General features: G+C 39.3%; 1 protein-coding gene across 6 annotated transcripts in view; it reads right to left on the minus strand.

The window, feature by feature from the left end:
- Positions 1-14,955, minus strand: part of nrxn2b (neurexin 2b) — a 360,890-nt gene that overhangs the window by 281,982 nt on the left and 63,953 nt on the right. For all 6 annotated transcript variants that reach the window (XM_048183464.1, XM_048183463.1, XM_048183465.1 and 3 more), the window contains exon 3: positions 11,952-11,975. In XM_048183464.1, coding sequence (XP_048039421.1) covers positions 11,952-11,975 — 24 coding nt within the window. The remainder of the gene's footprint in view (positions 1-11,951; positions 11,976-14,955) is intronic.

Below are 14,955 nucleotides of genomic sequence, written 5' to 3' on the forward strand. Positions count from 1 at the left end.
ACTGTCATTTTCAGGAGAGCTGCGCCACTGAACGACCTGCTGTCTCTCTGAATCTTTCTGAGCAGGGACACACACATTCATCCTTTAATCTGTCCAGACACTAAACGACAGCGTTTAGATTGGTGACATTGTGTTAATCCACAGATGGATTTTCTCATTGTGCGCTCTGAATGCATTATTTGCTTACACAGGTGTGTGTTACTGACGCACTGAGGTTTGGCTCAACAAACGTCTTCTCACTGTCAGTCAAGACACACAGATACAGCAAATCAGACATCCTGGAAAACACTACAAACACTGTAGTGTGCAGTATGTAGTGTGTAGTATGTAGTGTGTAGCATGCAGTATATAGTGTGCAGTATGTAGTGTGCAGTATGTAGTGCGTAGTATGTAGTGTGTAGCATGCAGTATGTAGTATGTAGTGTGTGCAGTATGCAGTATGTAGTGTGTAGCGTGCAGTATGTAGAGTGTAGTGTGTAGTGTGTGGTATGTAGTGTGTAGCATGCAGTATGTAGTATGTAGTGTGTGCAGTATGCAGTATGTAGTGTGTAGCGTGCAGTATGTAGAGTGTAGTGTGTAGTGTGTGGTATGTAGTGTGTAGCATGCAGTATATAGTGTGCAGTATGTAGTGTGCAGTATGTAGTGCGTAGTATGTAGTGTGTAGCATGCAGTATGTAGTATGTAGTGTGTGCAGTATGCAGTATGTAGAGTGTAGTGTGTAGTATGTAGTCTGCAGTATGTAGTGTTTAATGTGTAGTATGTAGTATGTAGTGTGTGCAGTATGCAGTATGTAGTGTGTAGCGTGCAGTATGTAGAGTGTAGTGTGCAGTGTGTAGCCTGCAGTATATAGTGTGTAGTGTGCAGTATGTAGTGTGTAGTGTGTGCAGTATGTAGTGCATAGTATGCAGTGTGTAGCATGCAGTATGTAGTGTGTAGTATGTAGTGTGTGCAGTATGCAGTGTGTAGAGTGTAGTGTGTAGTATGTAGTCTGCAGTATGTAGTGTTTAATGTGTAGTGTGCGGTATGTAGTGTGCAGTGTGTAGCCTGCAGTATATAGTGTGTAGTGTGCAGTATGTAGTGTGTAGCATGCAGTATGTAGTGTGTAGTATGTAGTGTGTGCAGTATGTAGTATGTAGCGTGCAGTATGTAGAGTGTAGTGTGTAGTATGTAGTCTGCAGTATGTAGTGTTTAATGTGTAGTGTGCGGTATGTAGTGTGCAGTGTGTAGTCTGCAGTATATAGTGTGTAGTGTGCAGTATGTAGTGTGTAGTGTGTGCAGTCTGCAGTATGTAGTGTTTAATGCGTAGCGTGCAGTATATAGAGTGTAGTGTGTAGTATGCAGTGTGTAGTGTGCAGTGTGTTAGTATTCCATGCGATTCTCAACAGACACCAGAGGGACCAAAACCAGCCTTTAATTAAAGCCAAGAGCAGATCCACTGATTTATCCGTTTGTTCCTCTGTGTGTGTGTGTGTGTGTGTGTGTGTGTGTGTGTGTGTGTGTGTGTGTGTGTGTGTGTGTGTGTGTCTACCTACAAAAACATATTTTTGGGACAAATTGGCACTCAGAAGTGAACTAAACCTGACAAAACTTTCAGTGTAAAAGTCAATAAAGTTTCAGTATAAAAACCAATCATCATCACATGACATGCTTTATAAATAAGCTGAGCAGTCTCTCAAACCTCATCATGATCTGTGAGAATGAAACGGACAGATAGAGCATCCATAGAAAGCAACTATTACCCTAGTTACACACGCACTACTAATGAAGGACGCACTAATGAGTGATTCACTGAATCATGAGTTCATGTTTTGTTCTTAAAGGAGTAGTTCACTTTCAAATGAAAATTTCCCCAAGCGTTACTCACCCTCAAGCACTCCTAGGTGTGTATGACTTTCTTCTTTCTGATGAACACAAATATAATATATAAATATCCTGACACATCAGAGCTTTATAATGGCAGTGTGCATTACCAAACGAGTATGAGCTGAAGAAAGTGCCTCCATCATAAACGTGCTCCACACGGCTCCGGGGGTTAACCCTCAGGGGTCTGAGGTTGATTTGGGGCTTGGAGAAGTTTTGATATGCCCTGACATTTGTGCTTTTTTCAGTTGTTCATAAACATATAAATGACAAAAGTGTCATTACACTGTATTCAGCACAAACTAGGCTACAATAATATGTGAGGAACATGTATGTACATGTTTGTATTTTGAAGGAATAACGTTTATGCGTGGTTATTGAAAAAACAAAAAACTTAAGTCACTGAAATAAGGCCAAAAAAAGTATAGTAAATCTGTGTTTACAATACTTTAGGGTATTGGAGGTTGTAGACTAGAGTTTTTGCTTCAAAATTATGTAAAAATTATCATTCCTACTCCTTCATATAAAACAATAGAGAGATTTAAATTTTCTAAAACATCTTTGGTCAAGAAACACAGTATGCGTGGAGGCGTGAATAATCATGAATAATGGGTGATTCTCACCTGAGAAGACAAAATAATCGCATAAAGAGCTCTAATGACCTGCATAAGGCTGTGAAAAACCCTGTTGATGATGCCTCAGCTCATCATAATGTAAATCAAACATACAGAAAAAACAGCAATACTGTGAAATATTATTACAATTTAAAATAATGGTATTCTATTATTAAAATATAATGCATTTCTATGATACAAAGTGTCTGAACAATTATGTTACCTCTATGGCATTTCATATAGGCTTTTAGCTTAAAAGCATGCACATTTGGAGAAATATTGATGGATTCTCATGTTTATGTCAATTTTCTATACAGAGGAGTAATATTTATTCAATATTTATTGTTATCACTATGAGCGCTGGATACTGTGTTTACAATTCATACTTGCAGCCGGAGGGCGCTCTGTGCACTTTTAGTTCACAAATGCCAATGCTAAAGAAGAATAGGCAATCCAGGAAATAACTGAACTAACAGAGGCCAGAGATCGCTAACAATGGCTATTCAAAACACTTTTCAAGACAATAAATACACGATTGAGACGATGTATGTTTGTATTGACTGAATTTGCGTCTAAATAGCGCTCCCTCCGTGGGCGTGGCCGCATTAGCGGATAATGAGCTGAATCAAGGACTTCTGACATGGCTCTCTTTTCATACAGATTACATAAACACAGAAGGTTTGTTTTCAATTTGACTTGTACGATTTAAAACCTGACATCTTAACGTTTTTTTAGACGTAAGTGTCATTTTTTTTGTCATTAGTATTCATAAGTTACAGTTCATTTTCTGAGAACTATCAGATTGGACTTCGTGCAGAGGGAGACGAGAGATCACGCATCATGTTAGTTTTCTTTATTTTACAAAAAGCACAACATTTTGTTTTTACTCTGAGTGTACACAAATAAAAGAAGATATTCCACAGATTAAAATGGTGTATAACTCTTAATTGTATGTGCAACATTGACAGAGTATTTTGAGTCTCTTTTACACTGGTAAGAAAAAAAACGCGGTGATCACACCGGCGTGACCGCCGACCCGAGAGAGTTAATAAAGACCTTCTGAAGCGAAGCGTTTGTGTAAAAAAATATCCAGATTTAACAAGTTATAAAGAAAAATATCTAGCTGTTAGGATATTATTAATATTTCTCCGATTGTGTTCATCAGAAAGAAGAGAGTCATATACACCTAGGATGTCTTGAGGGAGAGTAAAGCTTGGGCTAATTTTCATTCAAAAGTGAATTAATCCTTTAACGTTTGTATAATCCCACAGCTGTCTGACTGAGGAAATAAGATATAAGAGGTATATGATAAATAAAGTCACTACAAACCCCATCAGATGTGACTATATTCACTATATCACACCAGCTCAGTGTCACACATATCACTGGTGTTGTGTGTGTTTGTTAGACAACATCACATTCTCAGAATTATTCATCAGTTACAGAATCACGACTCGTGTGTTTTGATGTGTCAAATATCTGTCAGCGTGTGTTTACACACAGCTCATTAATATGCAGAACAGCCAGCAGCTCTCTGATCATTATTATAATGAATATGCATGTGATCAGAGCGACAGACGGATGCGGCTCTTTAGTGCTCGTTTATGAAAGTTCTGCAGTTTATCACAAGACACGCAGGTCACCGGCCGCAGCGTTGCCATGGAAACCACGGCCTGACAACGCAACACTTGACAACCAGGAAAAACAACACTAAACACAGTCATGCAGAGTCCAGATGGTGTGTGTGTGTGTGTGTGTGTGTGTGTGTGTGTGTGTGTGTGTGTGTGTGTGTGTGTGTGTCTCAGACAGTATGAAACTGGATTCAGATCAAGTGTTTCACCTGCTGATGCTGAAACATCTGCCGCTTATGACTGAGGTCACTGCAGAAATTAAAAAACAATATAGTAATGTCTACATTTATATCTCTGATATATGCATATACCACAGATGAAGTTTGACAACCAACATTACACCCATTGCTTCATAGATAGAATATAATGAATCTATAAGATAATACAGTTCATATATTTAATGAAAGAGCTGATTTCTCTAGTGAACGAACATGCTGTGGACACTGAATGACTCACCTGAGGTAGATGTAATGCTACACGAGATATTGTTTACAAGCCGTTTTATTGACGTCTTTCTGCGGTTGAAACACTGATTGAGCGATTATATGTTTCAGTAAGTTGTACTGTATCTTTCAACATTCTTCAGATGTTCATGTTTATTCTGTAACTAGTATTAAAGAGGAAGAGATGATCGTGTTCACTCGCTCCGCACTGACGCTTGAACTGAGGCGTCTACACAGCGTCTGTCACGCCACATCAAAAAGAGTCAAAACGCCATTTATTGTTTGAATTTCATGATAAAATGGACAGAATTTGAAAGAAGACACTTTGTTTCTTATCGAAAGTAACAAAACACAGAGCTTATTCCGATTATTTGTGGTTGAATTCGCTGTATTCGTCCTGTACACATGCATACCGAACTATAAGACACGTCGTGAAAATTTGCGGGATGAATGCATGTACCGTGAATCAGTGTCTGTGCATTATATAACAAAATATTGAAACAAGTGGCATTTATTTTAAAGAAATATATTAGAAGAACACTTTTTAATTAAATCACATTCCAGCACAGACGACACTCGGTTTGATACTCATGTTTAAAGTGTGACATGAGTGTTCAAATACTCAAATATACGTGTGTGTGTGTGTGTTTATTTCTACAACAGCCTCGGACAGAAGAGGGCGAGATTTCAATCATTTCTACTAGTGAACGACAGACTCGTGTGGCGGTCAGTCTCAGCTGCACTTTCCTCAACATTTACTCTCAATTAAACACCTTAAACGCTTAAAAGAGCGCAAGTCAGAATCGCTCGTTACACAAAACACGCATGCAGCGTGTCACTCGGGCCAGTACATCACGGATGAAGACGTGTCGTTTCCTCCTGCGGGTCGTCACATGACATGTTTGCCCACACTGAGCGCCGGAAAGGTCAGAGCAATTACAGCGAGAGCGTGACATTTACACGAGGGACGACTCGCTTTAAAACATCATAAAATAAGTGTGAATGTGACAGATTCAAGAGTTTCGTCAGAGTAATTCTAGACATTTACCGCTCAGATTAACCCTGAAGGAGACACTCAGACCCGCGTGTGTGATGACTGTGAATTAACACACACCGAGCTCCTCTTTCCTTCTCTATAGTGTCGTATATCTGAGTGAAACGCTTCTGGAACAAGAGCAAATGGAGGGCGGGGCTTGATTTTGTCTGTGGGGAATTGATTGGATGGTTTGCTATTGGTGGATCTCATGTGAGTGACAGGTTGCCCCGCCCTCATCATCAGAGAAGAGAAGAGATGCTGCAAGAGGAAGATATTCTGATTCAAGATTATGAGAAACATGAATTTAACACAATAATGATGATGATGTGCAGCGATAAATCATTTATCTTAAACACTGAAATATTCTATAAAAAAAACAATTAATCTTGAGGTCACGGTGATTTTCAGCAATGAAGAGGGCACATGGTCCTTTTTGAACACCTTCACCAAACATCTAATCAAACACCAGAAGATTCTGTTCATAAATGACAAACACATTCATGAATAAATCATTTATATAAGCGGATCTACGATCGGCGTTCAGAAGCCGGACTAACACGAGACACTGATATCTTCTCGTTTCTAAAGAAGAGTTTCATCTGTAAATCACACTGAAGCATAAAGTAGAAAACCACAAAAACTCATTCTCATCCGCTCTGGAGAACATTCAGAACTAATCCATAATCTGGTTGAGTTGATCCACTCTAATCTGTGATAACTCAAACTTTAATCTCATATCTACAGAGGACATCAGCCTTCCATTTCACGGCCAAGAGAGGAGAAACATCCAAGAGTCTCCAACCATCATGAAGTTTAATCCCGAATGTTCCAGAGGGAAGGATCATTAGCTGGGATCGGACAGATAAGGACAGTCTGTCTGGATCTACAGTCAGACAAACAAACAATCAAATCAGCCGTGACCAGAAGAAACAGCTTCTCCCAACTCACACAGTTATTCCAGAACAAACATTACAGATTCACATCTCGCTCCGTTCGCCGGTGTTCAGTTAGGAAACACTCGTGACGGGCTTGAGAGCGAAATGGGGTCACGGCGCTCCCGGCTCATCCATTTGCGGAGCTTTTCTCTGTCAGGCCGAGAGCCGCTCCGTACGGCTGGTCCCGCCGGGCGCCCGAGAGACGCTCGATCTCATCAATCTACCGCACCTTCGGAGGACCCGGTCAGAGCCGCTAATTAGACACAACCCCTGAAAATAGGGCATCCAAGACGAGCCGGTGGCCGGGGCCGAATTATAGGTTGGTCAACAGTCAACCATCCGGCTTCAGTCCGGCGGGCCGCGGAGGAAAACCGAGAGGCTCGTGAACCGGCGGGTTAGCCGTATCCACAACTATATGACAAAATCAGGACAGACGTTTGTCTGAAAAACATGCTTTTGATAACTGGAAATAAAATAAGACAAATCTGAGATTTGGAACTGAAAAGAAGATTAGAAAAGATTAGAAATAAATGGGATAGTTCACCCAAAAATGATCATCATTAACGTTCCTGTGTCGTTCCAAATCTGAACGACTTCAATAAAAGAAGATATTTTGAAGGTCGCTGGGAATTAAACGACACTGGACCACACTGACTTTCACTGTAAGGACATTTCTCAGAATATCTTCTGTCATTATTAGGTGAACCGTCTCTTTAAGGCTTGCATCTGAAAAGGTCACTTTCATTTACGTTTCTTTTTTTAGAAATTCTAAATAATTTAGTCCATATTTAAACAGAAATCTGAATTATTACAATAATCATGATGCACTTCATTTCAGTTATTTTTATACAATACGCAGATATGTTCTCTGTAACAGTACTTAAAAACTTTAACGTATTTGAATGCATTAATTATGCCTTGTAATGCACTGTATGATTTCATGAATAATCACAGTTATAAAGCATTATAATACTTCTATGTTCATTGAACACATCTTTAAAAAGATGAATGCATTAAAACACACAACAAACAACCAATTTCAGATGTAACAGGGAATCTGCAAATATAATGCATTTTAACTTACAATTATTTATGAAATGATATAACGCATTATAATGTACATTATGATTACCTTTATAATGCATTACACATGAAGTGCTTTCCAAATTCTCTTATATTTTAAATTTAATCTGAAAATCATAAACATACTGCAATCATATGCAAATGAGCACATTTACAATAAGAACCGCTGCCGGTTAAACACATTATTCAGTATTCAATCCGCCGTACCAACACTGTACCGAAACGTGAGCAGAAAACTGAATGCCGAACTCTGTGTATCGTTTCATCACTTTGGATAAAAGCACCAGCCAAAGGCACAGCTGTAAACATGACGCTCTTTCAAATAAAGACCTGAAGCGAATTAACCAGACGTTCTCTGTGTAATCCAGTTCAGGATCCAGTGAAGTGTAGCTCTGGTCAAGATAAACAGCACAGCAGCACTGGACGCACACTCACGAGCATCACCATGATCTGATCTGTAACCAGAGCTTTGATGGTAATGATGCCGTTCTCTGTGTTTGAGGAAAGGTTTCAGTATTTGAACATGTTAGTCTAGCGTGGCTCATCTCTCTCTGTCTATAGCATCTCATAAGCTTATATTTGCAAACGTATTCATGCAGCAGAAGCTTTAATCCGAGCGACTGACTGATTCTCAGCCTTATTCTGGAGGAGACTCCTGCATCTCTCCCTCGATCATGTGCAGGTCAGATCCACAGCACGTCGTCCAGCGCTGACATTCCCACATCAAAACCTTCATCTCTCCAGGTTCGTCCTCTAGTTTTCTGTCCGACCCGCACAAACCCAGCAAATGTCACCGGCTTCAATCAGAACAGAACGCAAAACCAGATTCATAGCTGGAGGAAACACCTGGAGCTGAACGAGCTTCTGAAACTACAGCAGATGCTTCAGTCTCTCTCTCAGATGTGTGCGCTGCTGCTGCTGCTTTCTTTCTTTCTTTCTTTTTAGTGACTAAAAATCTTGGAATTTTAGTCTAGTTTTAGTCAAAACTATTTTAGTCCCTTTGTATAATGGTTAAACTGATGTAATCTTGATTACTGATCATTTGAGGAACTTCTTATCTGAATGATTCATTCAACTCATTATGGATGCTTTATATTACCATCCTCATTTATATTATTATATAAATTAACAGATTTCCTACAGTACATTATGAAAACTAGTAAAACTCAAAAGTTTCTCTAAAACAGTGAAATTCCTAATAATTATTTCAATTTTCTATTAAAATAACAGCAAAAAGACTGTATCGTCACACAGAGCTTGTGTCAAACAATACAGTGGAGATCATGTTAGTGTTTATTACAGCTCATCGCTGAAGGTTCGATGGCAGATTCAGTCGAACACAGACTGACTGTGTGACTTTCATGAGCAGAAGATCTCAATAAACTCCAGTTCAGATGTTAGTCTGTGTTTTCAGATCATCAGCACTGTTTTCTCGGAGAAGAGGGAGAACACATGCACACGGTTGCCAGATTGAGAAGATTAAATAAAACACCGGGCAGAAAATGTCATTTTAAGAACAAAGCTCTGATTAGGGGATTTAAACTCTTGACATCTGGAAACTGCAAGCCTGAATGCTGTAAAGTCTTGATAAAAACAGTCTGCAGTATTTCCTGCTCATTTTTGTTGAAGAAAATATAGAGATATTTTTTAGTTAATTTTAGTCTGGTCAGTTGTGGTCACAGTATAGCATGTTGATATAGGGTCATTCTGTGTCAACTCAACTAGACGTCTCTGACTTAAATTTTTGATTTTGTTAATATTTTTCTGTAGAAAGACAAACATAAACAGTGATGAAAGCCAAAACATCAAACATCACAGATGAATATTTACTGAGTAATCCATTATTTTGTAGAGGAGTGTCAAAATGACCATTTTCACCTGAGATTTGGAGCAAATTAGAGGAGTGTAAAAATGACTTTATAAAGATGGCAGCATCATTATTTTATTTTCACACAGAGATTGGTAGATCTATTAGTCAAATCTGTTGACTTTATCAATCTGTGTTTCATTATATGCCAACAGAGACAGTTCAAACATGGCTAAAAGCTTCTTGTGTTTTTTGCCTCATTGAGGGTTAAACTTCAAAGTTTTCATGCCTGTAACTCAAGAAGTATTAAAAATATCTTAATATCCTTTTAGATTCTGGTTCTTAAAAAAAACTTTCCTTTTGGTATCTTCATTTTAAAGGCCCTCGATGGTTCAATCCCAGAGATATTGAGATCTTAATGCTCTTTACTGAACCATTTTCAGTGGATTTTCTGGACTCAGAGAGTTATGATTTATGCGATTCTTTTGATAGAGGAAAACAAGATACATTTCTAGTTTCAACATTAATTATTCTTCAGATATTCCTCTTTAAACACAACAAGTATCAGCTGTGTGCAAAGTGAACCACATTTGGTTTTCAATCACTGAAAATGGGTAAAATTCAACAATCTGATCATGGAGCTGCTTTGAGACTGAACTATATAGAGCCTTGAAAATGAAGGTTTCTAAAGGAAAGTTTATTAATAATGAAAATCTAGAAGGATATTAAGATATCTTGAATACTTTTAGAGTTTCAGACATGCAAACTTTGGAAAAGGAATATTTATGGCACTCAGACAGGAATGTTCTATAGAATTGAGATGATAGAAAAACACAAGATGCATTTCTAGTTTCAACATTATTTGTTCTTCAGATATTCCTCTTTAAAAGAAGAAAGTGTGTGAAGTGACCCACATTTGGTTTTCAATCACTGAAAATGTGTCCAATTGACCAATTTACTCATGAAGCCGCATTAAGATCTCAATATCTCTGGGATTCAACCATCGAGAGCCTTTAAAATGAAGATACCAGAAGGAAAGTTTGTTAAGAACCAGAATCTAAACGGATATTAAGATATTTTTAATACTTCTTGAGTTACAGGCATGAAAACTTGAGGCAAAAAACTCAAAAAGTGCTTTTAGCCATTTTTGAACTGTCTCTGTTGGCATATAATGAAACACAGATTGATAAAGTCAACAGATTTGACTAATAGATCTACCAATCTCTGTGTGAAAATAAAATAATGATGCTGCCATCTTTATAAAGTCATTTTTACACTCCTCTAATTTGCTCCAAATCTCAGGTGAAAATGGTCATTTTGACACTCCTCTACAAAATAATGGATTACTCAGTAAATATTCATCTGTGATGTTTAATATTTTGGCTTTCATCACTATTTATGTTTGTCTTTCTACAGAAAAATAAAATAAAATATTAACAAAATTAAAAATTTGAGCAGGGAAGTTTTCGAAATTTGGTGTACCTGGACTCAAACGAGTCGAGAACCGATGAAAGACTCACTGCAGTATGTCTGTATGTATTTCCTGCAACATTACTGTTATTAATTAGTATTATTAAGAGGACATTGCTTAGATAATTCAATGCAATCATCATGATATGAAAATCTGATCCGTCACATGCCTATAGAGTCGTGTTTAAGCTGCATGAACAACAAACTGTCGGTATGATCAGATTTTTATAAATCACTGTCTGGAAAACACTGGAAACATGCATTTAATCCACTGGCAATGAAGACGTTTCCGTCACGAACGCCTCTCGCTCTCCTCCATCCAGCACATGCACACATCTCTTCGGGGTTGCCATAGTGACGTCCCTCCCGAGGCATGCTGGGTAGAGAAGGCTAATCCATCAGCGGCGTCCTGATAGAGGGAAAACATCCAGATACCTGCGCCTTATCCCAAACACACTCCAGCGCCATCAATTACACAGACAAATCCAGCCTGCAGGGGAATTATGGGTAAATACATCTGGCTCTCCACGGATGCGAGCGCGGTTCGGTCTGTCTGCGACACCTTTGGGAGGGTTTAACCTTTGAACTCGCACACCTGCACCTGCTTTAACACATTACAGCGAGAACACGATCACAGCCGAACGTCCACATCACGCTCGCATCTGTGCCGTCACACCAACCAACAACAGCCAGAGATCACATGGCCCTGTCCCCTCGACCGCACCTCACCTGACTGAAGAGTCAAAACAGAGACACTTTACAGTAAGAGGTCATTCGTTAACATCAGCTAATGAACATCTGCAGTCGCTCACTGTCAGCTAACTAATGTTAACAAATGAGAGCTTACGGTAAAGCGTTACCAATCAAAGCAACTCATAAGAAGAAAAGAAAGTGAGATAAAGGAGGAAGAGTAAATCTGGGAGAAATGTGTTTCTCTTAGCAGCAAATCAAAGCCCCCAGAAGTCGCCAAAACCGCAGTCCAATCTGAAAGCCCTCGCCGCGGCGGCCGACACGACTGCAGAACATCAGACAGCATCTTTAACACACCAGAGCATTTAATCAGCTGACTTACCTTCCACAGCGTACTCTTCTGTTCCTGAGAGAGAGAGAGAGAGAGAGAGAGAGAGAGCGTATTAGTGCGACGCTTCACACTCACACATCTGAAAACCACATGAATTTTTCACTGCAGAATTGATCGGTTCAAAGCAAACGAGCGAGAACAGATGAAATGGCAGACAGGTTCATTGAAAATGCAAGACGTCCCGCTGAGAATGACAAAAAGAGGAGTGTAAGACAATATCAGATATGAATTTCACATTGAACTGCAGTTTCATCGGGTCAAACGCCTCGGTCCTGCTGCAGCTCATTAGAGACGCTTCCAGTTCAGCGCTCCGGTTCCTCTCGCGCACACCAGATTCATCAGTGTCTCGTTGTGATATTGACCTGAGAGACGCCGAGCAGCTCCGCTGAATGAGGTTAATTACTGCAAAACTCCTGGCAAGAAACTTCACCAGAACGCTGAAACATAACCAGCGTAACCGGGATGTTTACAGCGGCCGCGTGTGGCGATCACATGTTCACCGGCGCTCGTTTCATTCCAGAAACACTAGCTGTGTTTCCAAACACCATTTTTTACATCACATTCAAAACACTCTGATAAGCAGACCTGCGCATAAACTATGATGGAAACACATTTACCGAATAAATCCCTCATGTGACTTTGCCTCAGCAGAGGCTGTGATTGGATAACTGCACTAACCAGCGGACCAATCACATCGCAGCATCTCAAATGTTGGTTTGGTGGTTCTGAAATGATTTGGTTTAATTCCTCCAGAAGCGTCTCACACGATTGTGTTCCCAAACACCAGCATCCGAACGCAAGGTCACATGACAGCGTTTATTGCGTTTCGTTTGAGACCGACTCATTTATGATGGAGGAGAAAAGAGCCCGATTAAAGAAACGTACATTTTATTATGGATATTTTGAACCAGTTTCCCAGGATGATTTTGTTCTCTTGAACACATGAGATGATAAACGCTGCGTAAAGCATTAGTTCAGTTCAGAATTAATGTCCTGATAATTTACTCTCCTCCATGTCATCCAAGATGTTCATGTCTTTCTTTCTTCAGTGGAAAAGAAATTGTCTTGCACTGCTCTGTGATGCTCCACACATGACGTAATCATGTTGGAAAGGTCACTGATCCAGTGTTTACAAAAAAGCGTGCATAGACAAGGTCAAACGCCCTTTACAAAAAATGTAAAACAACGATGTCAGCCGATTTTAAAGTTGGAGGAGAAAATGAGACGCAGTTTTCTGCCCTACCGAGGTACTTCCTCCTACATCACGCGTGACCTTTCCAACATGATTACATCATGCGTGGAGCATCACAGAGCAGCGTAAGACGAGCATTTGTGGTTAAAATGTATATAATGTTTATTTTTTATTAGAAAATGTCTGATGGTTTCTCTAGATCAGACTCTTATTCCTCGTCTGGGATCATGTAGAGCTCTTTGAAGCTGCACTGAAACTGACATTTGGACCTTCAACCTGTTGAACCCCAGTGAAGTCCACTATATGGAGAAAAATCCTGGAATGTTTTCCTCAAAAACCTTCATGTCTTTTCAACTGAAGAAAGAAAGACATGAACATCTTGGATGACATGGAGGAGAGTAAATTATAGTCATTTAAACATTTAAAGTGAACTAATCCTCGCACATGTCTTATGCTATATTCCAGTTTGAACACAAGTTTTGGATGGAAACACACTTTCACAACACTGATATCCTTGAGCTGCCTGACCTGTGAACTTTAACCAATCATGTGAGTTTGGGGCGGGACAATCTGATTGACTGACACTTTATTTTAGGGTCTTTTAACTAGTATGCATATTACTAGAATATTGGCTGTTTATTAGTACTTATTAAGCACATATTAATGCCTTATTCTGCATGACCTTATTCTACACTTTTAATCCTAAAATTAACAACTACCTTACTAACTATTAATAAGCAGTAATTAGGAGTTTACTGAGGGAAAAGTCATAGTTAATAGTTGATATGTGTTCCCTGTACTAAAGTGTTACTGTAATATGCTGTTCAAAATTCAGCCTATTCTCTATTCAACACATTTCCAACTGGTGATGTTAGTGGAGCAGAAATGACAAATTACATATATTAGTTTAGTGAAAATGGATGAACAGTGTGAGATGGAGATTAAAAAACTATACAGCAGAGAAGAAGGAGGAAGAAAACGATGAAGAAGAAGAAAAGCAGTAGTGGTTGGTTGGTGTTTTAATGCCATGTCAGCTTCCTCGCCTATTTTCATGCAAAATAAGTTGAAATGCAATAAAAGAGCAATTTAAAAACACGTATAAGCTTATTTTGGATAAGAACTCTGCTTTGGATCCAGTGTTTGCCAAGAAATATAAATTAGAAGATGAAGAGGAGAAAGTAGAAGCAGTCATCCTCAGTACGGCTTCACTGACCCCTAAACATCATAAAATCATGAAGATGATACAATCCTCATGAAACAAGCTGAAGATCACACACACCTGATCATTTACCGCGGTCACCTGACACCACTGAGAGAAACGGGCCCTGCACCGATGATGTCAGCCGAGCGCGTGATGACATCACCACGAAAGAATTACATCACAGTCATTCGTCTAAAGATCACATGCTGCTATTAAATCATAACGAGCTCTTAATGAGACGCTTAATTTCGAGTAAGCAGCACAGTGTCTGAGCGCATACGAAACACACGTGAGAGTAAATAAGCTGAAAATCTCTAAATATTCAGTCCTCAGAGCATTAGAGGGAAGAAGAAGAAAAAAAACAGTGGTGAATTATTCATTTTCATAAATCTGGCTCTCTCCTGAGGCCAGGCATTTTCTCCTGCCACTGTTAAGATTTCATGAGTTCAGGATTCACTACTGGAAACCTGCCGAACGACTCGCTTTCACGTCTACACGTTTGCATCTCAAGAGTTTAGCCAGCCTCTTTCTACAGCGCTTTATACAGGACAGATCAATGATGCAAACTTCATCAAACATGAGCTGTAATGTCGTTAAAGCAG

This window comes from Megalobrama amblycephala, linkage group LG3 (genome assembly GCF_018812025.1).
Source record: "Megalobrama amblycephala isolate DHTTF-2021 linkage group LG3, ASM1881202v1, whole genome shotgun sequence".
Lineage (NCBI taxonomy): Eukaryota > Metazoa > Chordata > Actinopteri > Cypriniformes > Xenocyprididae > Megalobrama > Megalobrama amblycephala.